This window comes from Euwallacea fornicatus, chromosome 23 (genome assembly GCF_040115645.1).
Source record: "Euwallacea fornicatus isolate EFF26 chromosome 23, ASM4011564v1, whole genome shotgun sequence".
Classification (NCBI taxonomy): domain Eukaryota; kingdom Metazoa; phylum Arthropoda; class Insecta; order Coleoptera; family Curculionidae; genus Euwallacea; species Euwallacea fornicatus.
The window spans coordinates 35,419-57,110 of NC_089563.1; the positions used below are offsets into that span (position 1 = coordinate 35,419).

General features: G+C 32.4%; 7 protein-coding genes and 1 long non-coding RNA gene across 10 annotated transcripts in view; 3 read left to right on the forward strand and 5 right to left on the reverse strand.

Moving 5' to 3' along the window:
* Positions 1 to 909: 909 nt before the first annotated feature.
* Positions 910 to 14,414, forward strand: LOC136346617 (uncharacterized). Its single transcript, XR_010733334.1, has 4 exons — positions 910 to 1,127; positions 1,348 to 1,839; positions 13,548 to 13,760; positions 13,920 to 14,414. It is a non-coding gene; the product is annotated as an uncharacterized lncRNA (long non-coding RNA).
* On the reverse strand, positions 2,075 to 9,917 carry Marf (Mitochondrial assembly regulatory factor). 2 transcript variants are annotated; one of them, XM_066295923.1, is made up of 15 exons: positions 9,707 to 9,917; positions 9,598 to 9,650; positions 7,615 to 7,895; positions 7,339 to 7,559; positions 7,129 to 7,280; positions 6,873 to 7,020; positions 6,696 to 6,803; positions 5,069 to 5,263; positions 4,920 to 5,011; positions 4,725 to 4,854; positions 4,464 to 4,666; positions 4,215 to 4,406; positions 3,876 to 4,159; positions 3,159 to 3,442; positions 2,075 to 2,908 (listed from the first exon to the last, which is right to left on the reverse strand). In XM_066295923.1, the coding sequence occupies exons 3-15, from the start codon at positions 7,811 to 7,813 to the stop codon at positions 2,831 to 2,833; spliced, it is 2,286 nt and encodes a 761-aa protein (XP_066152020.1). In that variant the 5' UTR covers positions 7,814 to 7,895; positions 9,598 to 9,650; positions 9,707 to 9,917; the 3' UTR covers positions 2,075 to 2,830. The 2 variants fall into 2 exon arrangements, with proteins under 2 accessions (XP_066152020.1, XP_066152021.1); XM_066295924.1 differs by lacking the exon at positions 9,598 to 9,650.
* mRpS18C (mitochondrial ribosomal protein S18C) lies at positions 10,171 to 11,005 on the forward strand. The gene is made up of 3 exons (XM_066295930.1): positions 10,171 to 10,292; positions 10,483 to 10,537; positions 10,597 to 11,005. Exons 2-3 carry the CDS (start codon positions 10,489 to 10,491, stop codon positions 10,944 to 10,946), a joined length of 399 nt encoding a protein of 132 aa, XP_066152027.1. The 5' UTR covers positions 10,171 to 10,292; positions 10,483 to 10,488; the 3' UTR covers positions 10,947 to 11,005.
* LOC136346613 (NIF3-like protein 1) lies at positions 10,993 to 12,168 on the reverse strand. The gene is made up of 3 exons (XM_066295926.1): positions 11,691 to 12,168; positions 11,343 to 11,629; positions 10,993 to 11,288 (listed from the first exon to the last, which is right to left on the reverse strand). Exons 1-3 carry the CDS (start codon positions 12,062 to 12,064, stop codon positions 11,029 to 11,031), a joined length of 921 nt encoding a protein of 306 aa, XP_066152023.1. The 5' UTR covers positions 12,065 to 12,168; the 3' UTR covers positions 10,993 to 11,028.
* On the reverse strand, positions 12,369 to 16,475 carry Ipk1 (Inositol phosphate kinase 1). Its single transcript, XM_066295925.1, has 6 exons — positions 15,692 to 16,475; positions 15,308 to 15,504; positions 14,400 to 14,458; positions 13,251 to 13,406; positions 12,768 to 13,199; positions 12,369 to 12,714 (listed from the first exon to the last, which is right to left on the reverse strand). The coding sequence occupies exons 1-6, from the start codon at positions 16,038 to 16,040 to the stop codon at positions 12,549 to 12,551; spliced, it is 1,359 nt and encodes a 452-aa protein (XP_066152022.1). The 5' UTR covers positions 16,041 to 16,475; the 3' UTR covers positions 12,369 to 12,548.
* A 301-nt stretch (positions 16,476 to 16,776) lies between these two features.
* mRpL24 (mitochondrial ribosomal protein L24) lies at positions 16,777 to 17,802 on the forward strand. Its single transcript, XM_066295929.1, has 3 exons — positions 16,777 to 17,172; positions 17,224 to 17,466; positions 17,524 to 17,802. The coding sequence occupies exons 1-3, from the start codon at positions 16,901 to 16,903 to the stop codon at positions 17,771 to 17,773; spliced, it is 765 nt and encodes a 254-aa protein (XP_066152026.1). The 5' UTR covers positions 16,777 to 16,900; the 3' UTR covers positions 17,774 to 17,802.
* Positions 17,785 to 18,856, reverse strand: mRpL4 (mitochondrial ribosomal protein L4). Its single transcript, XM_066295927.1, has 2 exons — positions 18,118 to 18,856; positions 17,785 to 18,065 (listed from the first exon to the last, which is right to left on the reverse strand). Exons 1-2 carry the CDS (start codon positions 18,729 to 18,731, stop codon positions 17,846 to 17,848), a joined length of 834 nt encoding a protein of 277 aa, XP_066152024.1. The 5' UTR covers positions 18,732 to 18,856; the 3' UTR covers positions 17,785 to 17,845.
* Positions 18,857 to 20,635: 1,779 nt separating this feature from the next.
* Positions 20,636 to 21,692, reverse strand: part of cact (NF-kappa-B inhibitor cactus) — a 28,075-nt gene continuing 27,018 nt past the window's right edge. For both annotated transcript variants that reach the window (XM_066295617.1, XM_066295618.1), the window contains exon 6: positions 20,636 to 21,622. In XM_066295617.1, coding sequence (XP_066151714.1) covers positions 21,563 to 21,622 — 60 coding nt within the window. In that variant the 3' untranslated portion in view covers positions 20,636 to 21,562. The remainder of the gene's footprint in view (positions 21,623 to 21,692) is intronic.

Genomic DNA, 21,692 nt, shown 5'->3' on the forward strand with positions numbered 1-21,692 from the left:
ACACTGGGATTCTTTTTAATTTGACGGAGAATGTAGTTTTCATTTCGTTGAGTTATTTTTTTTGGCCTTCCACAACGTCTTAAATTTGCCACCGACCCAGTTGATTTATATTTTTGTATTATGTACTGAATAGTAGGATAGCTTATTCCAACAGATTTTCCTATTTTTCTATAAGATTTTCCTTCCTGATGATATTTGATTATTAACTTTTTGATATCTTCACTAATTTCTTTTCCTCTTCGGCCCATAGTTATTATTTTTAAATCTACTTTGCACTAACTTGGTTTAAAATGAACTAGTAAATACTTATCGCAAATAAATGGAATTTATATACAAGAAACTTAATAAAAAAAGGACCAGATTGTTTGTGTATGAATACTTTTTTGGGCATACCTGAAGACATTTTCCTTTGATTTTCTTGTACAAAGAAACAGTTTTTTGATCATTTTTTTTTTAGAAATCAGTGTAATAGTGCCTTATTTGTGTGGATTAATTATTTTTTTATCTTAATTGTTTTTAAGTTAAGAAAAAAATGTAAATAAACGTCATTCGCCTGGGTGTATGAATACTTTTTTGACCTACTGTACATGTATAGGAAAAGTCTTGTTTGTGCCTTAAAATCACCCCCTCGAATAACTGCATATACTTAGAAAACACTCTGTATATTTGCATATCAGTTATAAACACGACGTACGAAATTCCAAATTAGTATTGTTCTTGAAAATCCCCAGATTCCTTTTTCTATCAAGTTTGTTTTGCAATAAGAAATATATTTTTTACTTTGTCGAGGTATATTTGCATAATGAAACTACTATATTGAATTCGCAACTTTTCGCCTTTCTTACTAAATCTGGAAACATCGCATGTTACTTCCTACCGCGCATCGCTTCCACGATCGATCAACTGTACCTTTACAAGGGGCAGGTCGTACCAATATCACTTTGTAGATGTTTCGCTCGAAAACTAACGCAGCGATGAACAAGGTGGTCGCAATGCGGACTGTTCTAATAATCGGGGTTTCTTTTATTTTAAAAACTTAAAAAGTACACCGTTAAAACATCCACGATTTTGTGTGTTAAAGTGGATATTACCGACGAAATTCTGGTTCATGTTTTTGGTGCTTGAGGGTGAGTTCTAATTGTTGTTTCTCGTGGTTCACAATTAAGTTTTGTGAGGTCAGTGAAAACGCGGTAATCAGAATTTAAGTCGAATGTCGAAATATCTTCTAATTTTAGCTTTTTTGAAACATACGTAGCGTTATCTTTGGGTGCGGTAGAAGAATAATATCGTAACTTGACCTATTTAAATTTATTTAAAAAAATTAATACTGATTATTTTGTGTTTCAGGTCTCAATTGTTTGTGTTCAGGCCTCTGCTTCATGTCGAAATTAATTCGAAAATCTAATTCTTTTGAGAATTATTTTTCAGGAGTTAATATTGAATTCTTCTCAGGAATCAATATAAAAATGTTTAACATTATTTGCCCAACAATGATGATTTGCAAAGTATCGTAAATAAATTTTTTGTAAAAAAAACTGTATGCGTGGTGAACATTTTGCAAGAAACAAAAAACTTCAAAATAAACTCATCTTGTGGTAGAGAAAAAATTTATAGAGGGTAACAAAAATACACACGTTTATTTATGAATTCTGCGTTATTTTTAATATTTTCACTCCTTGAGAAAAGATCCCGCTCACGTTAAAATACGACAATTTATTTAGTAACTCTTAGTTCGTAAACCAGTAGAAATAGACGGGTTTAGCAATTATTGCAAAAAAACTTATTAATTTGAAAACTTTGACGCCCTGTAGCGGCAAAACAAAGCAACAAGGGATGTAGGTAAGTTTGCCTAGAACACCTTATTTTTGATTCATGAATTTTTAGTCAAGCATCGTACGTTCATTTCAGGCATATCTTGTGTATTGACAAAAAAATTCAATTAAAAAATATTTCTACTTATTGGGCTCAATAGAAAAAAAAATCTAGTAATAGAGAACATTGTTTCTAATTCATACAGAAAGTCTTTCTCGCACTCGATTACTTGCCCAAACGACATGAAGTGAAATTATCGCAATTATTAAAGCAACCGTGTGTAATTGTTATAAAATTAATTATATGTAGTATTTAAACATTCTTATGTTTAATAGAAACAAAGATATTTTTTAAAAACAACAACATTATATTATATATACACTAGCTCTATAAACATGGTTTTATTTCCAATTAGCTTTCGACACAAATAAACAATGATGTAAAACCTTCAAATAATATTCACGAATTGTTACGAAAAGTAAATAATAACCAATAAATTAAACACTTTTTAATAACAATAATTGCAACAATAAAGTATATAACTTTAAGCGCGTATTTGGCCAGCCAATAAAAAACGATAAAATGTTAAATTTTGTAAAGGAAATTAATATTAAATAGGGTTTGCATACAAAAATTTCAAAGTTTTATCCCAATAGAACAATAATTATTAATTCTTACCCATTTAATTCAAAATAAAATATACAATTCGAGATTTAGAAACTAGTAAAGACATACAACTTTTTACCATTTTCATTAACCCAGAAATAGACACAAAGTAGGCATTAAATAAATAAATTTGGAAAATCGCTGGCCAAGAACACTGCTAAATCAAGAAGGCAATTAGGAAATATGACCTATTCACAAAAATATATCCATGAAAATTGCTAAAATTGGGAGAAAAGCCAAGGATAAATCGTCTTAATAAAGAATCGCGGTCTCCTGACAAAAGTTAATGGCAATAACTATCGAAACTATCTTTGTATATTGCATTCGATTTGTTCGCATCTGACATATCTCCTCATTTATGCAGCTTCAGGTATGTGTCTACAAATAGATCCAACTCATGAGAAAGATAATTGGCTTTATTTCTTAGTACCTGGAAGAGAACAAAATTTTATGAAAACATTCTATGAATAAACAAAAATTTCTATTGGATAAACTGAGAAAAATTTGGTAGAGAACGTACCATCCTCAATAATCAGTTGGAAACATGTATAAAGTCCTGCTTGTTGTATACAACATGGGTCACTTAGACTTTTTTATTTCTTCTATTTCTCTAAATGCTTTTTTTTAATTGCAGAAAATAAAGGATACAACACATTAATTATTTTTATACAACAACCCACCTTAGCCTTTCCACCTGCATTCTCCAACGTAGCCATTTCCTTCTCCAACACTTTCAATCGATCATCCATATCCGTGGTAGCTTTATCCACAAGACAGCACAACCTGGCAAAGGTTCCGCTAAGTTCTTGTTGCACTTGGTGGCTGCAATTCGCTGAAGTAAGGTCGACGATCATACGCAGTTTGCGAGTCGCATGTTCGACGTATTGTTTTTTAAATGATTTCTCTTTAGCTTTGTTGGTCCAAGTCAGACGTTCGTAGAAGTACAAACAACCATACAAGGCACCTTTTAACAAAATTAATTTAACAATTATTGTTTAAAAAATCCAATACTAGTAAAAAGTTCGTTCATGATGTACTCTGATCAACAAATAATGAATAATAATTTTAAAAACCTCGCAGGAAACAGTTCGCAAACGTAAGGTGTTAATTAAGCAATTAACTATTTACCATTTATCAATGAAAAATGGATTAACAGATACACTGATCCCACACATGCCTTCGATATTTGAACGTCTAATGGATTTTTTTATAATCGGCCTTATTTATTAATTGCACGGGTGAGATAAAATAATTTGGATAAATTTAAAATATGCAACGAAACAATAATTTATATATTTGGTGACCACATTGTACATTTCTTTTTGATAATAACGATTAAAAAATAATAAACTTGCAGAATGAAAGTTACAAAAATAATAGTAATTAATTTAACGTACCAGTTATGGCAATAACTCGCCATCCAACTGTCTTAAACATAACTCCCGCCAGCAACATACACCCCATAGTGCCCTGTGAAGTTACGCCCATGATGGCTATCCTAGACAATAACGACCAGTCATCCAAACTGGTGTTACCAGGAAATAAACGGGAATCTACAACGTCGACCGGTGTAGACGGTATAAGACCGCTATGCGGGGTTTCTCTTTTATTCTTCAAGGCTAAAAACCCGCCTTTGCTGCCCGAAAACCGCTGGATCAAAGCAGTTATTCCATATGAGAACCTAAAAATCGTCAAAACTGTGGACGAGTATTTTCCCATATTTAAGAAACCCTTACCTGAATTCTAAATCTTCATGAAAATCTGCACATAAATTATCACAGTTCAAGCGGTAGAGGATTTCAAACGGCTGTCTCCTTGGTATGATTAAATTACTATCGCCACGATATTTCTCGGGAATTAGGGCTTCCATTTTTGCAGTCATTTCTGACTGGCTTTGCTCCATATTCATAGCCAAAGCCGTTGACAACCTACAGATATTATTTTTTCACTATCACAAATGGATATTTCAACCTGCAAAATCTCACCTTGCTCTTAAATTAGATCCTAGTCCGGTTTCCACGTGTAAATGTAATTCCTTTTTATAAACATTAAGGACTAGAGGTTCCGGATGAAAAGGCAGATTAAATTCGTCCAATAAAGTGCTAAGTCTCCTAATTTCTTCTGTCAAAGCCTTTGACACCCTCTGTTCCACATCCTCAACCATATTTCTGATTTTCTTCTTCATTTCCTGTATTTAAATTCAAATTTATAAGCACCACTATAACGACACAAATAATTCTAAATACCTGAGTGACAATCATGAGTTGCTGTTCAGTGTAATTAACTTTATCGGTTAAATCTTTCTTTTGCTGCAGCTTTTCATCTTTTAGTTTTAAAGATTCATTATATATTTCTTCCAATATATCTCGAAGCTCACTGTGCACGTGAATAAATATAATGTATAACTAGAAATTTCAATTTCTAATAATTATTGAACATACTTTGCGATAAATTTGCCTCTTTGCGAATGCTGCTCGAATTTGGTTTTGACGGCCGACTGTGATATACATTCTTCAAACTTTCTTTCAAAGTCCTGTAAACCGGTAATTTTTAGTATTTTCTGCCTAAAATGATGTAGACAAATAATTACTTGAAACTCGAAATATCGCGTCTGAAATCCCTCCGTTAAGGGAGTGGAGGCAGTTTGTCCTTGCTCTGCGAGTCGTGTTAGCAGAGCTTCTTTGGCAGATATAAAAAATATCCTTTCCTCTGCTTCTTTAGGAGTACAAACGCCTAACTCTTTGACTAGGAAGTCGGTTGCTCGTTCTTGATGTTGTCTTCGGACCTTGAAGCCAAATAAATGATTAGAAAAATGTTTCTTCACAACAAGAAACTTTTATAATACAATGCAAAATAAAGTTTAAAGCACATTGAATTTGTATTATTTTTGAAAATTTAAAAATTAAACATGAAATTTTTTTATAACTATAAAGCATTCAAAATAATAATGTTTAGTTCTCACCTCTTCCTGTTCATTGCAGTGCTTTAGCGAAAAAGGACAGTTAATTGAAACGTTTCGTTAACAAATCTTTATTAATGAGCAAATAAAGCACATGAACGTCATTTTCACTGGTGATAAAAAGTTAAATACAGCAAGTTTAAAAAAACACGTCAAACCTAGAAAGGTTTCATGAAACTCGTAAAATAGTAAAATAAACATCACAGATATATTTTAAAGCTTTGAAATGTCAAGAACGGTAACTAAAAGAAACAAAGAGACAAACCAGATAATCAGTCGGTAATTTCTTAGTTGTTAAGTAAAAACTGTAATTAAATCCTCTTTATTTTTAAGTTAAATATGTGTTTACCAAAATTGAAATTTTCAAATTGTGGGAATTAAAACAAAAAATGTGACCAATCTCAAAAACTTTTTATAATAACAAAAAAATGGTATAAGGAATCAAAAAAAGCAAAAGGAAAAAGTTAGATATTCAAAAATAGAGAGAAACAGTTATATATCAACTAACAGATAAATTATCAGTATTCTCTCCCAACACAAGAAACCTTTTCTAAGCTCTGGTGAAAAATATGAGAAACGTCAACTACTTATGATGCACAGGTTAAGTGGATTCAAAGCGAAATTGAGAGCTGCAAATACATTACGACCAAAAGCAGATATTTAATTACTTTATATGAATTAACAGTTCTGACCCAGAAAATACCTAACTGGAAATTTGTCATACCTGCCGGTATTCATAATTTAATAACCCAAAATATATTAAATGTTTAAATATCTAATGAGAGGTATAGGGAAAACCTTATTCTGGAGCTCCACTTTGATGGGGACAAATTTAAGAAAAAAAAAATATAATTCTTGCATTTCTCATTAGACGTTGATTGTGCCGGTAAAAGTTGGCAACCTATAATTTTCAAATATTTTATATGATCCTATAAAAATTTAACTTTTTTTATATAAGTTAATAACTACATTAGCAATTGACAATACGAAAAATAATTGTGTATTGATCAAAAAATAATAGTAAATTATGTTATAGTATAGCTACTCAATATGCAGAAACTACGCCTTGACTGAGCAACTTATATCCATTGATATAAAACTGGATATAAATTGTGAATATAAAGAACTCGCCCCAGAAAAGATACCCTAATCTGCTGATTGCAAACATATATGTAAAAATTGCTAATGCTAAGCAATGCAATGAAAACAAAAAGTGTGATAAAACTTTAATATCAATTTACGTTCTGACATAACTTACCTGATCTAAAAACTCTGGCTCACTAGCTGAAGCATCCCATCGGTTATTTAAAATGAAGATATTTGGTTTGGACAATTTCATAGAGACTTTGTGGAAAAAGTTCTTTTCCTAATAAAAATAAAAACAATATATTTTATCAATGCTTTTACAATTATTAGAAAGCAAGAGAGTTCTTACCGTAACCATTAAAGTCGATTCTGCATTGGCGACTAGAACAAAAACATCTGCGTCCAAACAATGTTTGTCAATCCATTCATCTAAGTTTGGTGTAACGTCAACTCCTGGTGAATCCACAAAAACTACATCATCTCGAAGTAGAAGGCACCTACAATAAATTTGCAAGTTGCAAAGATTATCCTCAAAATAAGCCAAAACCTCATGAAAAAAAAAATTCTTATAAATTATTGAAAATGTATATTTAATAGCTCCTAACCTATTTTTAGGCCAGTAAACACGAACCATCTGAGACTCACTAAGCTTCTCTTTACACAAAGCATGAGCTAATTGTCCTACAGATTCAACTGCCATTTGTTCATCCGAGCCATCTAAAGTCAAAAATGGATCTTGTGATGTAGAACCTTCAACCTATCCCAACATAAAAATAATACTGTAAAATAAAAATAAGTTTGTTAGCTGTCCTAACCTGTAAAAAGCAATTAGTTGTATGTCCAATGCCGCTTGGCAATATTTTATCTCTCAACATTGCATTAATGACTGAACTCTTCCCATTTGAAGTCCTCCCAAAAAATGCTACTTTCATGTGATCACGTGCCAACACTTCCCTTATACTATGCACTTTATGCACAAATTCCTCTATCTGTTTCACTTTTTCTTGTGACACTATCTGATCCTCCTTTTCAACTTCTACAAATCATTTCAAAATGTTTTAAAAAATCCTTTTATATCGCTACATACTAACCATGCATATACTCCACCGTATCCTTCACATAATCCTCAATCTCTCCGAAAATATCGTTAATTTTCTTCTTCGCTTTGACGAATATCTGCAAAGGGGAGTTATCGATACCGTTAGTCCTTAGGACGGCAGTCACATTGGGGCGATTATGCGGGCCGTCACCAGACATCATAGATATAGTGCGATTTAAATAAGCTGCCATTATTCATGCAGATGTGCCCGATACTAGATAGATGTGCGTCTCACAAACATCTAGGGCATGCAGTGTGTGTCAAACAGCCAAACTGAAACAGAAATACGAAAATAATGTTTAAGGAACTGAAGATAAAGAAGCCAGTCTTAGACTATGAGCCATGTCATTAAAAGAAAGCATTTATCTGACATATTTACATGGAAATCTGATGAAAATTAATTTTATTGTTGTGAATTTTGGAAATTCGCTAAAATTAAATGAAATGTACTAAAATTAAGCAGCATAATATAAAATATGTATCTTAAAATACCTATGTCTAAAAGTACATGAAGTCCAAAAAGCAACGCCTTACATCAAAATATTTTATACAGCCAATTCTTATTTGCTGGACTTTAATGTTTACCTTGGCATTTATTCAACTGAGAAAAAGATATCTACTCTAATAAAACTACAGGAAGTTCTTTTCAACATTATTATGTATGTAGAACGTCCAGATTTTTTTTTACTAGGGTTTACCAACATATGCTTCACTGAAAAATTATACTAGCTTGCTAGGTAAACATGTACAACATATTTTCAAGACTTTGTCATACAAAAAAATAAGCTTATACACACACAGACCCTCAGTTTCCAACCTATACATTGTTAAAGTTTCACCATGATTTCAAATTTTGTCAATAATTCTGACAGATTTTGAAATATTTGTGTTAAATTTTGAACAATTCATATATATTGAATTATAACATCTGGAAATTTTCTAATGCCAGAACTCTCATTTCATATTTAAAGACCTTCTTGAAATGAGAAAAAAAACTGCAATATTTACATCCCAACAGAATGGATTTGCACATTCACATAACCTGAGCTTTTAATTGTTGAAAATATTTACTCTCAATTAACAGAGAGCAACCAAACTACTGAGAATTTAGAAATTGTGTATTGTCTACTCCTCCTGATTTGGTAAACCAGCATGATCCTAGACATAACAGCACATTAATAAGTTACCCCTTACGCAGTCCCAAAATACAGTCTACATCTCTAAAAGATAAGAAATAAAAGAATAATTGAGAGATATTATTTATTTAATTGAGTTAAATCATATGTTATAAAGTCAACAATTTCAGCGGGTAGTTTCAGGTCCTCAAAGTGCATTAAAATTCATTTTAGTTCAGGTTCAATATGCTATAGAATTTTGTAGTTCAACTTATGAAGCTTCAGCAACTTTGGGATTCATGATGAATATCTAATTAGAAGTGCTTTGAAGGTGTAAATGCCCTTCAATTTTAACCAAGACATGTTCATCAGATTTGCACAAGTATATATAGGTAACTATATTCATTTTCTAAATGTTGGCATTATTACTACCAAGGGATTACTGAAAATAACTATACGGAACATGTTCAGAATTAGGTACCAGCAATATTTTAAAATGTAAAATATTTCTAAATTAATGTTTTTTCAATTTCATTCAGGATTTCCAGAGATTAGAAAACCTATGGACCCATGTTCAGGTTAGTTCCGATCTATAGTACTATCAATGCACTTAATAGTAACACAAGAAAACAACACAAAGTGATTTGAAAAACCAATATTCACAGTATTGAACTTAGGACTACAACTTGGTGTAAATTATATCAAGGATTTAGCGATGAAAGGCATTCAGTAAAAGAGGATGAAAATTTCTAATCCTCAAGCATTTTATGATGGAACATGTGTACTAATGACAAACACACTCAATATAAGCTTACTGAAGACATATACATGCGGAAATATATTGTAGAAATAATATTAACCTGATTAGATGAAGGCATGGCCCCTCTTTGGCCTGATTTATAACCTCTAATTCCTTAAAAAATCAAGTAAAACAAAGACGTTTTACTAAAACTATAAATAAGAACTTACGTAAGATGGGTTGGGATTATTGTTAAACACTCTTTAGGATTTTTGGATTTTGAATAGATTTTCCCAAAAATAAAAATTTACCAATTAATGACGTATGTCAGTGCCAGTGTCAGTTCACTTATCCAGCACCAATTAGATCTGGCCCAATAAATGTACAATACAATAATATACAGCAGTACTATTTTCGATAGTACAATATTATCTTATAAATGTATAATACAAAATGTTGATTTGTCAATAGTGACATGGTCACATTTCATGCGATTAATTAAAAAATGAAAACTGACTCCATTTTGGGTGGCAAGTTTTATGAGTTTAGTATCACAAATTGTTATGTTCTATCTTTACTTACACTATGAATGGAGCAAGACAAAAGCACATCAATTTGAAGTACCAGAAATCTACCAAATGCCAGCTGTAAATGACGCCTGAAAAGACAGTGGCACGTCATTCATTGTCTACATTGAATGCATACATTTGGGTCATAATAATCTGGAATCTAACTTCAATAAGGCATTTGTCTACTCCAGTTATTCAAAATTCACGTTCTGATTTTCAATATTAATACCTAAACTAAATAAATAAGGTACATACATTTGCCTTATAAGAAAACTGCCTGTCTCCATTTTATGGGATTTTACAATAGAAGATAATTTTGATTTTAATATACACAACTCATTTCGGTAAAATCAAATTTTTGGCTTAAAGTCGAGATGGGCAATTTTTCTTATTCAGGCAACAATATAAATCATTAATGAAACCTCTGTTATCTTTAGCTCAAAATGATTAGAAGTAGAGCACTACTCCAAATTCAACCTATTCTCAATAGAGGTACAACTCCTACATACTAAAAACTTTACACACTAACAAACTCTAGCCCTTTCTTGTAGTTGCTCTTCGAATTCAATCATCAACTGTAACAAACGATACAGATTCTCCATTATTTGACATGGAAAATCCTTTTGAAAAGGAGCATGAAAAGTGTATTCTGTGCAAACACAATGTTAAAGTAGACTATAAGAATGTTAAATTATTGTCCCAGTTTCAATCACCATATACAGGAAGAATCTATGGGAGACACATCACACATTTGTGCAAACGGCAACAAGAACTGGTGCAAGCTGAAATTTTTAAAGCACAGACCTCAGGGTTAATGGCTTCATATCTTAAAGAACCATGTTACTTGGATGATCCTAACCTATTTGACCCTGAAAAACCAATAAGGCCTCATAGGTTTTGAGGCACACAATAATTTAAAGAAATTTTGAGTTGAATAAACTAGGTAGTTATAAATTTGTATATGGTTTATTAATTTATATAATTTAAAAGGTTATTAAACAATCTCTATCCTGTTGTGAAACATGAACTGCTAAGTATTCAGTAGCAAACAATTTTTGGAAGGTCTTTAAAAAGCCTCTTTCTGAATCGCTATGATTACACAAAATAACATTGATTCCTCTTTGAGTGGCTTCTAAAACTTCATGGTGAGACATTTCACCTGTTAGGTATAAATCAGCTGCAATTGTCCCTAGTACTGATGCACCAGAACCTGCACACAGGGCTACAGTGGATATTGAAGAATCTAGAAATTACATAATCCAGTTAGAAATACATTCAAATAACATCATAATTTTACCTAGAGTTTTAGCTCTACCGATTCCCAATCTTACATGAGGAATGCCAATATGTCTTTTAATTAAATCTATTACTTCTTTCAATGGTAAAGTTTCAATAGTTAAAATACGTCCCATTCCAATATCTGGGTTTTCTTTATTAGACAAAATTGGTTTAGATTCCTTTATAGGTAAAACTGACCCTAACCAGTCATTAACCCCATTTGCCATTGCATCCCATGATGTATGAGGGCTAAACACTGATATGTTGTTTTTAATGCATTGCACAATTATTCTTTCCTTCCAAGAACTAAAATTGTGTAATTCATGTGTCGTTAAAACATTAAAAAGAATTTCTTCAAAAAATTAACCTTTGTGTAACACTTTTTAAGGGACGAAATATATTAGGGTGATATGAAATAATCAGTTGTGCTCCAACTGTAATTGCTTCCAAAACAACATCTTCGGTGAGGTCTATGGTTAACAAGACGCTGTTAATTTGTGCCTCAGGGGTTGGTTCGACTAGTAATCCAACATTATCCCACGATTCTGCTAGATTTAACGGTGCGATTTGCTGGAGTTTCTTAATGATTTCTTGCAGACTGATACCGGAATTAGGAGGCATCGTGACAAATTTATTTGAATAAAACCTTTTTGAAATGTAAAAGTTCTGAAGTTTTTGGGCAGGTTTATATATAATTTTAGTGAAAACACAGTGCAAAAATCTTGGTTTCAATATCGGCATCGATACTCTAATTTTATGCTATTTGAGTGATCGTTTTTAATAATTTTGTAACGAATATTTGCGTAATTGAAATGATTTAAGGTTAGTACGATTTATGATATTTGGCTAACCACCTTCGTTAGAACGGCAACAGCGCAACAGTACGATATGTTCGGCGATCTAACCAAACTTTTCGACGCAAATATTACATTAAACCGCGAAAATAATCTAATCAAAACATAAATTTCTCATGGAAAATAAGAAACACCCTGATTTGTAATAAAATATTTTAATAACACATCAATAATTATAATTATTCGATTATAACATAGAAATCACAATTTACTACCAATTATTTAAAGCGCAATAATTGAAGTTGAACAATACAATAGTATCAGAAGATGCGTTTATAATTAATGATATAAATAAAAATATTAAAATAAATTAAAATCTATCTTAAAAATCACACATTTCATAGAAATTAAAATTGGTATATGATATAATGTTACGTTAATAGGCCACATTTTTTCAACGCACGGAAAATATCCCTGTTTCGACTACAATGTTTTTGTATTGTAGATAGTGGTTTTGGGTATAGATCAAACACCCCAATGTTCACCACAAACATCCCATATTTCGTCTCAAATATGGCTTCATTAACATCAATATCACTGAAAATATATTGAACTCACTTAGAGTTAAAGGATAAAAAAACTTCTCCTACCTTGGTTTCTCCCTAATCTTTCTAAATGTTATCATAAGAGAGCAATCTTTTGCAATTGCAGAAACTAAATATGGCAAAAATAACAGTTCATTTTCTAATCTCCTTGAGACATCCATAATGGTACATTTCAAACAAATGTTTTCTTTGTTTCCTACATATTCGAGGACTTTATCTACATAACTAAAATCCTCCCAAACATCGCTCTTTGTCAGCTTTTTATAAGTGCTATGTGTGCCTTCTTGGTCCAACATTTGAACTGATAGAATTCGATTCAATACTGAACCTTTAGGTAGAGTATTTTCTAGTGTAATTTGCTCATTTACTACAGTCAAATTACAAATAGATTTACATTCACTATTAAAGATATCAGATTCATTTCCTAAATCTTTTATGAGACATCTTCGCAAAAAATCACAAAATTCGTCTATTAATCTGAAAGAGAAATAAATAAATAAGAATAATGTTTTTTTTTCGGTCGCTTACATTTCTTTACGATCGGCTGATTCAAATATTTCTCTCAAAATTTCTATGTTTTTGTTTTTTTCATCATAACAAATGAGACCATTTTTAAATATTTTAAAATTATTTTGTGGTACTTGAAGGAGGCTGTTTATGGCTAATTTCATTCGATTTCGGTCCCTATAAAAAGAAAAAAACAAGTAATTATTGTAATATACTGAAAAATAGCTATTAGTAAATATAAATATTAGAGTATCAGCAAATGAGAAACTACTACTTTTCAATATTACACTTTGATTCGACATTTCTAACACTTTTCAGGGGAACGTATGTAGGGGAAGTACGAAAAAAACAAGTTTCAACTACCACAAACGGAAACCTAGCAATCTGGCGAACGAAAGGGAACATTCCCAAATCGAACTCCCTAATCAAATAAAGAAAACAATCTGAAATAGTAACGACTCGAATCCTATTCTTGCAAACAAACCTTTGAGATGGGAAAGCAACTAGTTATCTTTTGGGACGAAGCTCTAGGTAAGAAAGAAGCGACACGGTGACCACATTTAAAAGTCTTGAACCTATAATACAAGCCTTAAGGAACATAAAGAGTAAAATAATTGACTACAATCGAGGCAACAGTTCCAGAATGACTAAGTTATAAAGAACTGTATCTCTCTCTTTCATTCGCGACAGGGGATGTGATCCACATCGGTTTGCCAGTGAAAATGAGAAATAGATTAGTAGTTTGTTTGGTCTATTTCCTTGGACACATATCTGTTGACCAAATAACCAACTTCAGTCAAGAAAATGATTGGCGACGAGAATGAAATCTACCCACAGCGTCCAGAATCCATAAATTCTTTCCCAAATGCAAGGGTAAGAACTGAATTCGATCAAACGGTCAGATGGTTTGTAGATTTCCTGTGGAAGAAAAAACTAAACAAACTATCATTTCTGCTGCGATTTGGTTTTGAATAGGGACTAGAATCTGCATTCTCAAGATCTGTTAAAACGGTTCATTAGCTTGGACCAGAATGATTCCCATAATTGTAAAATACTAGACCTCAAGTTGCAGTAGAGCAATGTAGGACTGTTGTCAGTGCATCCAATTTAATACAAATACAATATTTACCATGCAAAATTACATGAAGAAAAAAAAATGTTATTACTTACCCTGAAAATAGCTCTTCAGGACAATATTGAGTTTGAGATTTAATTTGCCTCTTTTCTAGCTGAAAGTGAATTGTTTAATTTCAATAATTTTTGAATAATAAAATCAAACATTTTAATTATCTCTAATGAAAATTTTTGTTCTATGTATTATCAATGAATTTTTTCAAGAAAAAGCTCCTAAGAAGGAGTAAATGAATTCTGCATTTCTTTTTTAGTTTAAATTTTTGGGTCTAAGGAAAAGAATAAAATAAAGAGAAATAACAGATTATAATGCAGTTTAAATTCCTGTATCCAAATACTTACTAATACACTAAATAAAGATATGAAAAAATGTGAAATCATTCACCCTAACAATTATCTGCAAAATACCACAACAATTTTTTGGAAAGACAATATGATTCATGTCAAAGAAACTGTTATTTTTTAACAACTAAAAAAAGGAATTTATTTAGGTTTATTTTTTAAGACTGCTCAGAGTCTTTTATGACACATATTTAAACCATATATTTAATGCACTTTTGGCATTATACACTAAGGATATCAAGACTTTATAATGTACAGAGAATAGTTGAAACTGAAGTGGTGCTTGAAATACTGGAATGATTTTCAGTTTGCTTTCTTGACCCAAGAATGACTGACCTTGTCTTCAATGTATATTTCTGAGACTCTAGTGAACATGAAGAATGAAAGCTCAGAAGGAAGCTTACAAAGTATAACATGAAAATAAAGAGTCTACTCCATGAAAACTCATTCTGTTCCTTTAATTAGCTTGTTGACCACAATTGATTGATAGATACCTTTGTAGTTTACCTCTCCAAAATATATATTTCCTTCTCCTCAAATTAATTACCAGACCTTTACTAACGCTTCGCATTGAACATAATTATCAAATAAATATGCCAACTTACTTTCAAATACTGATTCATGCAGAAGAAACAATGTGGATGTATTTGTTCTTTATATGGTCTCCATCCTTGTTTTGGCTTAATTTCCACAGCATAAGTATTACCAGATAACTGAAGATTATCAAATTGTTTAGGCAGAAATGCGAAATCAGCAAAAAGAGCAGCTCTACCATACTGTAAAGTTTTACTCATCCTAAAGTCTAAAATTATCATCATAAATAAATGTATTGGTATTATTCATATAAATAATTAGATGAGTGAGTTCAATCATACAGTTATTTGCATGCAAAGTTAATCTGATAAATTGTTTATAATGTATAAGAATTCATATTGACAATGATTAATGTGAAAAGGGAGTTGACCCACTATGGTTAAAGATTTACTTACCAGGACGTTTTTTCGCAAGCCCATCTCTAAAACTTTGCATCTGCTTCCTACTTAAAACAATCAACTTTGATTCAGAAGTGTATTTGTGCCCCATAAGTGGTCTCATTATTTTTGAATAGAACTCAAGGTCCCGTATTTCATCACTAAATTCTATGCCATAGTACCATTGAAAAAAATCGTTAATTAAAACTAAAATCCATCCCAGGATTGATTTCGGCCTTTCAGTCTTTCGTATTCTTAAGATCTGCTTGGATTTTGGGAGAGATATAACAAGATTGCAATTGCCTTCTCCTCTATAATACCATTTGGTGGGAACGGTAAAATTTTCATAATTTGCATAGTCTGACATTCTGTTAATATATGGTCATCAAGAGGAGTTATCGAAGAACAAGTAGCAGATACTTTTCTAGATCAATTTGTATAATACAATATGTATATTTTACTCCCAATTTTTCTATAAACCTAATTAATTTACCCATAACTACTTGAATTTAAGAGATTATAGCGATCCTTTTTATGGTTGATATCCAGAAATCTGTTCTTCAAGGGATGGTCAAAAATTCTTTTCTACATGTTAATGAATATCCACGGTTATTGGTCACTGAAATACACCCACACACCTTAGGATAACTCTGAGGCCATTGAGACTATTGACCGAAAATGCACTTTAATGCAAAATTGCAATATTTTACCAAAAGCTCTAAAGAAAAAGTGAAGCCGCGAAGGCGAATGGAAAAAATTAACAATTTTGGAAGTCAATGTCAAAGTGAGGAAAAAGTAAAAAATCCCCATAATTCTTTGGTGTTGATATAAAATGTGGCAGCGTTGGGGATATAGCGATGATTATTTTTATTCATTTCTTATTAAAGAACATCAAAATATTAAGCTAAAAATGTCAAAGCAATAATTTTATATAAGTTAATTGTCGCTGTTGATACTAAATATAAGTGAATATTAAGATTTAAAAATATATTGCCAGTTTGCGATTACATTAAACCGGTCTACTATCTAATGGAGATGCATTATTGCCGTTACCGCTTCACGGCTTTTAAGATAGTCAAAACATCAGATAATTTAAACAGATTTCAAAAACAGATGATTTTCCTTAACCTCAAACTTAATACTTAGCTTGAAATCGAAAAAAACTTGGAAGTAAGAGGAAGTTGCTGCTATAGTGGCAAGTTTCAACTAATACTTACAAGTAATAAAATGAGGCTAACATCAGTACAATTGGTTCGATTTGGAAAATGGTCCACACAGTTTTCAAACCTACCGGAGAGATACATACAGAGAGCTATGAACCAAGTGTATTGGAGAAACCCCATAGGCCCTCAATACAAACCTAAAGCAGTAATTCAAAGGAAAAAGTTTTACTTTGGTCTCCATAGGCCTTGGACATTGGAATTTAAAAATCAGAATCAACCTGGAGTGTATAAACCCTTGGTTTTAGTTGAGCCAATTAAAGAGTGGAGTTTTTTCAGGTAAATTACTTTTTGTTTTGATTATTAAGACTAATACGTCAATCTTGTTAGAGGTGATCGTGTTGAAGTACTTGTGGGTAAAGATAAAGGTAAACAAGGAATAGTCAAATCGGTAATACAAGAGAGGAATTGGGTTACAGTAGAAGGTTTAAACTGCAAATTGAAAAATTTGGGGCAAGATGATAAACGGGATTTTGAAGGCGTTTATATTCAAGAGGAACAACCACTGCTGGTAACAACTGAGGTTGCTTTAGTGGATCCATCAGATTTGAAAGCAACTGCATACGAATGGAGGTATTTTTGTTTTAATGTTTTTGAAAAATTTAATGAACATCAATTTAATTTGCAAAGGTATACTGAAGAAGGGGAGAAAGTTAGGGTATCTGCTAGAACAGGAAGAATAATTCCCATTCCGGCAACTGCTCAAGAAACAAAGGACTATAAAACTAAAGCTACTTATATTGAGCAGCCTAAAGACACCATTGCCAGTGAAGTCGCAGAAGTGACATTTGAACCTAAACTGTGTACTTTTGAGATGGACATTATGGAAAAGATGAATATCAAAGAAGATAGGATTCCACCAAAGTCATTTTGGTATTAAATTGAAATAAATTTTAATTTTAAATAAAATATGTTTTTATTATTAGTTCACATCCCTTATATTTTAATTAAATTATGACTGATTTATTTTAAACTTTGCTAATATTGTCTTGGTGTCATTTTTATGTAAATTAGTCAGGATCTTCTCTTCAATAACATCTACTGCTGACCTGGTAAGGACTAAAGTATCATGCTTTAACATTGAATATACATTCAATCCATACACTGGCATTAGATTGAAGTGTTTAATCGCATCTGTGGCTGCAGTTATGTTCCTGGGCATTATATCTGTGCTATAGATTAAGTTCATAATTGAAGTTTATCCCAAAAGTAAAAATTTCTTACCTATCCACAAAAAGTACAGATGGTCCCCACAGCCTGCTCTTCACCAACTCCTGCACATAATCACCTTCTTCTGAAGGAATTTCTAAACTATCAACTATATGTAAATCATCTTGCGCCAATTTAACTGACAAGGCGGAAGTTAAACCATGTACTCTAGTGTAAAATGGCAACATGTAAAAATGTGGTGTTGGAGATTTCGGTCCATGGGCAATACCACCTCCTTTAAAAAGTGGTGATCTTATGGAACCATGTCTTGCCTTTCCCAACCCTTTTTGCGGCCATGGCTTTCTTCCACCGCCTCGAACTTCAAATCTTGATTTGGTATGTGCATAACTTACATATCGATATTGCTGTTGCCATTTTATATTTTGATGGATTATGTCTATCCGTGGAACTGCAGCAAATATGTCTGGGTGTAGTTCTAGAATTCCCAACTTTCTTTCATCTATTGTATCCAAATTTTCCAGCCAGACTTGCCGAGGTTTTGAATATTTGGGAGGAAATAATAATTTCCTAGGTTCTATAGCGACTATTTGGGTTGCAGTGGAGTATGTTATTGTATGGGGTTTTCGAAGAGCGCTTTTCATGCAATTGAAGACAAAATGCCTCAACATTTCTTTATTGGTAGACCGTTGCAAAGACGAAAATAATTGACGGAGTTGAAAAAATGAATATATAACCTAAAAATTACTTGGAAAATAAGCACGGAATTAGTATTCGTTCGCAGACCCGCTAGTACGGACGACCCATAATTAATTTTCAGTAGATATTGAAATCAAGTCAACAATGTCAGCAATGTATATAATGTTGAGATTAGTAGAAAAACTACTTGCTATTTTAATTCCTTTTCTATATATTTTGTATATCGTCCGAATGAATTATGGACCGATCTATGCATGAATACATAGCCCCGCATAATGCCCTGTATCACCAAGGATACATTTGTATGGTTTGGCACAGTCAATTTTTTGCCTCATTTTATACCCAACTGCCATTTACACATGCTTCACCTTATTGCATTATTCGTGTAATACCACCTTGATCAAAAAATTCCCGGAATTTATTCAGAAAATTAAAAATTTTAGTTAATTCATCTAAATCCATATTGTCCACTTCAAAGTAATCCCCATCGACTGCAACACACTTATGCCAGCGCTTGATCCAATCCTCGAAACCTTTTTTTAATTCGGTAATGGTTTTTTTAACTCCATTGAACAGAAAGAAGTTACAGGGAGCCAAATCAGGTGAATTCGGTAGCTGTTGAATGATATTTGTTACATTTTTCGTCAAAAAATTACGAATAATGATGGCACTGTGCGACGGTGCGTTATCATGGTGCAAAATCTACGAGTTTTCTGCCCACAATTCTGGTCTCTTTCGGCGAATTGCTTCACTCAAACGTCTCATAACGCCCAAATAATACTCTTTGTGTACTGTCTGGCCTTCTGGCAAAAATTCATGATGCACTACACCGTTGTAATCCTTGAAAACCGTGAGCGTTGCCTTCTTTTTTGAGTGAAAACGACGTGGTTTTTTTGGTCTCGGCTCATTTGGTGAACGCCATTCACTTGCCTGATGTCTGGATTGCGTGTCCTACTCATAAACCCACGTCTCGTCTCCAGTAATGATCCTTTTGATGAATGTGGGATCGGATTCAGCCTCGCAAATCATGTCTTTTGCATCGTCAATACGGTCTCTTTTTTGCATGAAATTGAGGTCTTTTGGCACCAACTTTGCTGCTACACGACGGAAACCCAAATCATTAACCAAAATGTCTTAAACGAATCCATAGGCAATGCTAAAGTCCTCCGCTATCTCTCTGATGGTTAATTTGCGGTTATTGACCAACATTTCTTTAACTTTATCAATGTTTTCGTCGGTTTTCGATGTCGATGGTCTGCCACTGCGTTTATCATCTTCGATTGACTTACGACCACTTTTGAATCGCTCGTGCCACTAGTAAACGACCGTTTTCTTTAGAGAATCGTTGCCGAAACACTTTTCCAACATTTCCAACATTCGCGCACCATTAAAACCGTTTTTTACGCAAAATTTAATACAAGTTTGTTGTTGCAAAATTTAAATCCATTTCTAAAATTGTAAAAATCGCCAACACACACAGAGATAGATGTATTCTTCGCTACGTAACTTTTGCAAATTTCAAGCTATGACGCTAAGATTTAGAGGGAATATTAAGAACAGATGTACCAATTTAACAAAAAAACAGAACTCAAATCGGAACGCTGGGAGGACAGCACGGTGGTTATTCCGGGAACTTTTTGATCAAGGTGGTATTTACAGGCATTTTTTATAGCGCCCACAAATTTGCCCCCTAAGCATGTGACAAAATACCTCCAGAGGAACCTTCCTTTTCATGATGAAGCCTATTGCTCTCCACAGACAATATAGGCATCAGGAAAACTTTTGCAAAGCATGTAAAATTTTTGGTCTCTAGGTATTATGTATATTTTTTTACTCTGATACATGTCTGACTAAAGACGAAATAAGGAAAGATATATTAAAATAAAATTCCATGTTCTTTAATGTGTTTGTAATGTACAATTTTTAATACGAAATAAGTATCTTCAAATAATATTATATGTACAAAATTTTTACGATCAGACCTAAATTATAACAATAAATATAGCGTATCTTCCTACACATATCATTGGAGTTTACAACAAAGAACACAGTGTTTGCTTTTTAGTCTTCATCTTTCACCAGCAATTCTTTAAACACCACAATATCAGCCGAAAGACATCTCTATTCATTTGCAATTACTCTCAAAAAGCTAATATTGTGATGATTTAAAGTAAAAAAATCAAACACCTTGTACGACATTCTTATTTATTTGATTTTACGATACAGAACGTGAGTAAATTCACGAAGGATAAATATATCCCCACTACAAATGAAATAAGTCTTAGTTTTTATAAATACGTATTTACATGAAAAATTATCACTATTTGCAGACTTCTATCATCCGTAGGGAAATGGTAAAAATAAGTTAGGGTGGACATTTTCTAAACACATTTTCACATTCTCTTTATATTCAAGTCTTAAAACTGGAAAACTAATTATCAGCTATAAAGAAGTCCCTATTAAAGATACTAATGCCGTTATTCAATTTAGCTGCGGGATATTATACTATTTACAAAATGAGTAGCACTATTTTTGCCTCAGTTCACTCAAATTAAGATTTTGATACGTTCTCATTTACCCCTTAGCTATTGTCATTAACAATGGTTGCAGAGCAAAAGAGATTCGTAATCAAATTAAATGGGCTAAAGTTCGAGTTCTAAGGCCCTTGAACAGTGAATCATAGGTCACCAGTTTTTTGGTATTATATTTTTTATTCATTTTTTCCTTCCATGTGTACCTGATGCGCTCGTGGTTAATATGCAATTCTTGCTTGCATGATGGCAAGATGTTCTTGGTGCAGATTTCAGGCACTGGCGTTCACTAGATTCGGAGAAAATCTATGAATTTGTCTATTCTCGAACATCTGAAAAAGGAGAGGGTGTATTAGAAAACTTACTCTATATTCCGCAAAGATATTTGACTTAAGGTAATGA

Coding starts and splice junctions, on each gene's coding strand:
- Marf (XM_066295924.1), bottom strand. CDS start 7,813: ATGGCAGCTTATTTAAATCGCACTATATCTATGATGTCTGGTGACGGC. Junction 4,160..4,214: donor CATGAAGATTTAGAATTCAG/GTAAGGGTTTCT, acceptor GACGATTTTTAG/GTTCTCATATGGAATAACTG. Junction 3,443..3,875: donor GCGAGTTATTGCCATAACTG/GTACGTTAAATT, acceptor TTTTGTTAAAAG/GTGCCTTGTATGGTTGTTTG.
- mRpS18C (XM_066295930.1), top strand. CDS start 10,489: ATGATTAGAAGTAGAGCACTACTCCAAATTCAACCTATTCTCAATAGA. Junction 10,538..10,596: donor TCAACCTATTCTCAATAGAG/GTACAACTCCTA, acceptor CCTTTCTTGTAG/TTGCTCTTCGAATTCAATCA.
- LOC136346613 (XM_066295926.1), bottom strand. CDS start 12,064: ATGCCGATATTGAAACCAAGATTTTTGCACTGTGTTTTCACTAAAATT. Junction 11,630..11,690: donor TTAAAAAGTGTTACACAAAG/GTTAATTTTTTG, acceptor ACACAATTTTAG/TTCTTGGAAGGAAAGAATAA. Junction 11,289..11,342: donor CGGTAGAGCTAAAACTCTAG/GTAAAATTATGA, acceptor TGTAATTTCTAG/ATTCTTCAATATCCACTGTA.
- Ipk1 (XM_066295925.1), bottom strand. CDS start 16,040: ATGTCAGACTATGCAAATTATGAAAATTTTACCGTTCCCACCAAATGG. Junction 15,505..15,691: donor GCTTGCGAAAAAACGTCCTG/GTAAGTAAATCT, acceptor TGATAATTTTAG/ACTTTAGGATGAGTAAAACT. Junction 12,715..12,767: donor AAGATTAGGGAGAAACCAAG/GTAGGAGAAGTT, acceptor ATATATTTTCAG/TGATATTGATGTTAATGAAG.
- mRpL24 (XM_066295929.1), top strand. CDS start 16,901: ATGAGGCTAACATCAGTACAATTGGTTCGATTTGGAAAATGGTCCACA. Junction 17,173..17,223: donor AAAGAGTGGAGTTTTTTCAG/GTAAATTACTTT, acceptor CAATCTTGTTAG/AGGTGATCGTGTTGAAGTAC. Junction 17,467..17,523: donor GCAACTGCATACGAATGGAG/GTATTTTTGTTT, acceptor TAATTTGCAAAG/GTATACTGAAGAAGGGGAGA.
- mRpL4 (XM_066295927.1), bottom strand. CDS start 18,731: ATGTTGAGGCATTTTGTCTTCAATTGCATGAAAAGCGCTCTTCGAAAA. Junction 18,066..18,117: donor TCTGTACTTTTTGTGGATAG/GTAAGAAATTTT, acceptor CTTAATCTATAG/CACAGATATAATGCCCAGGA.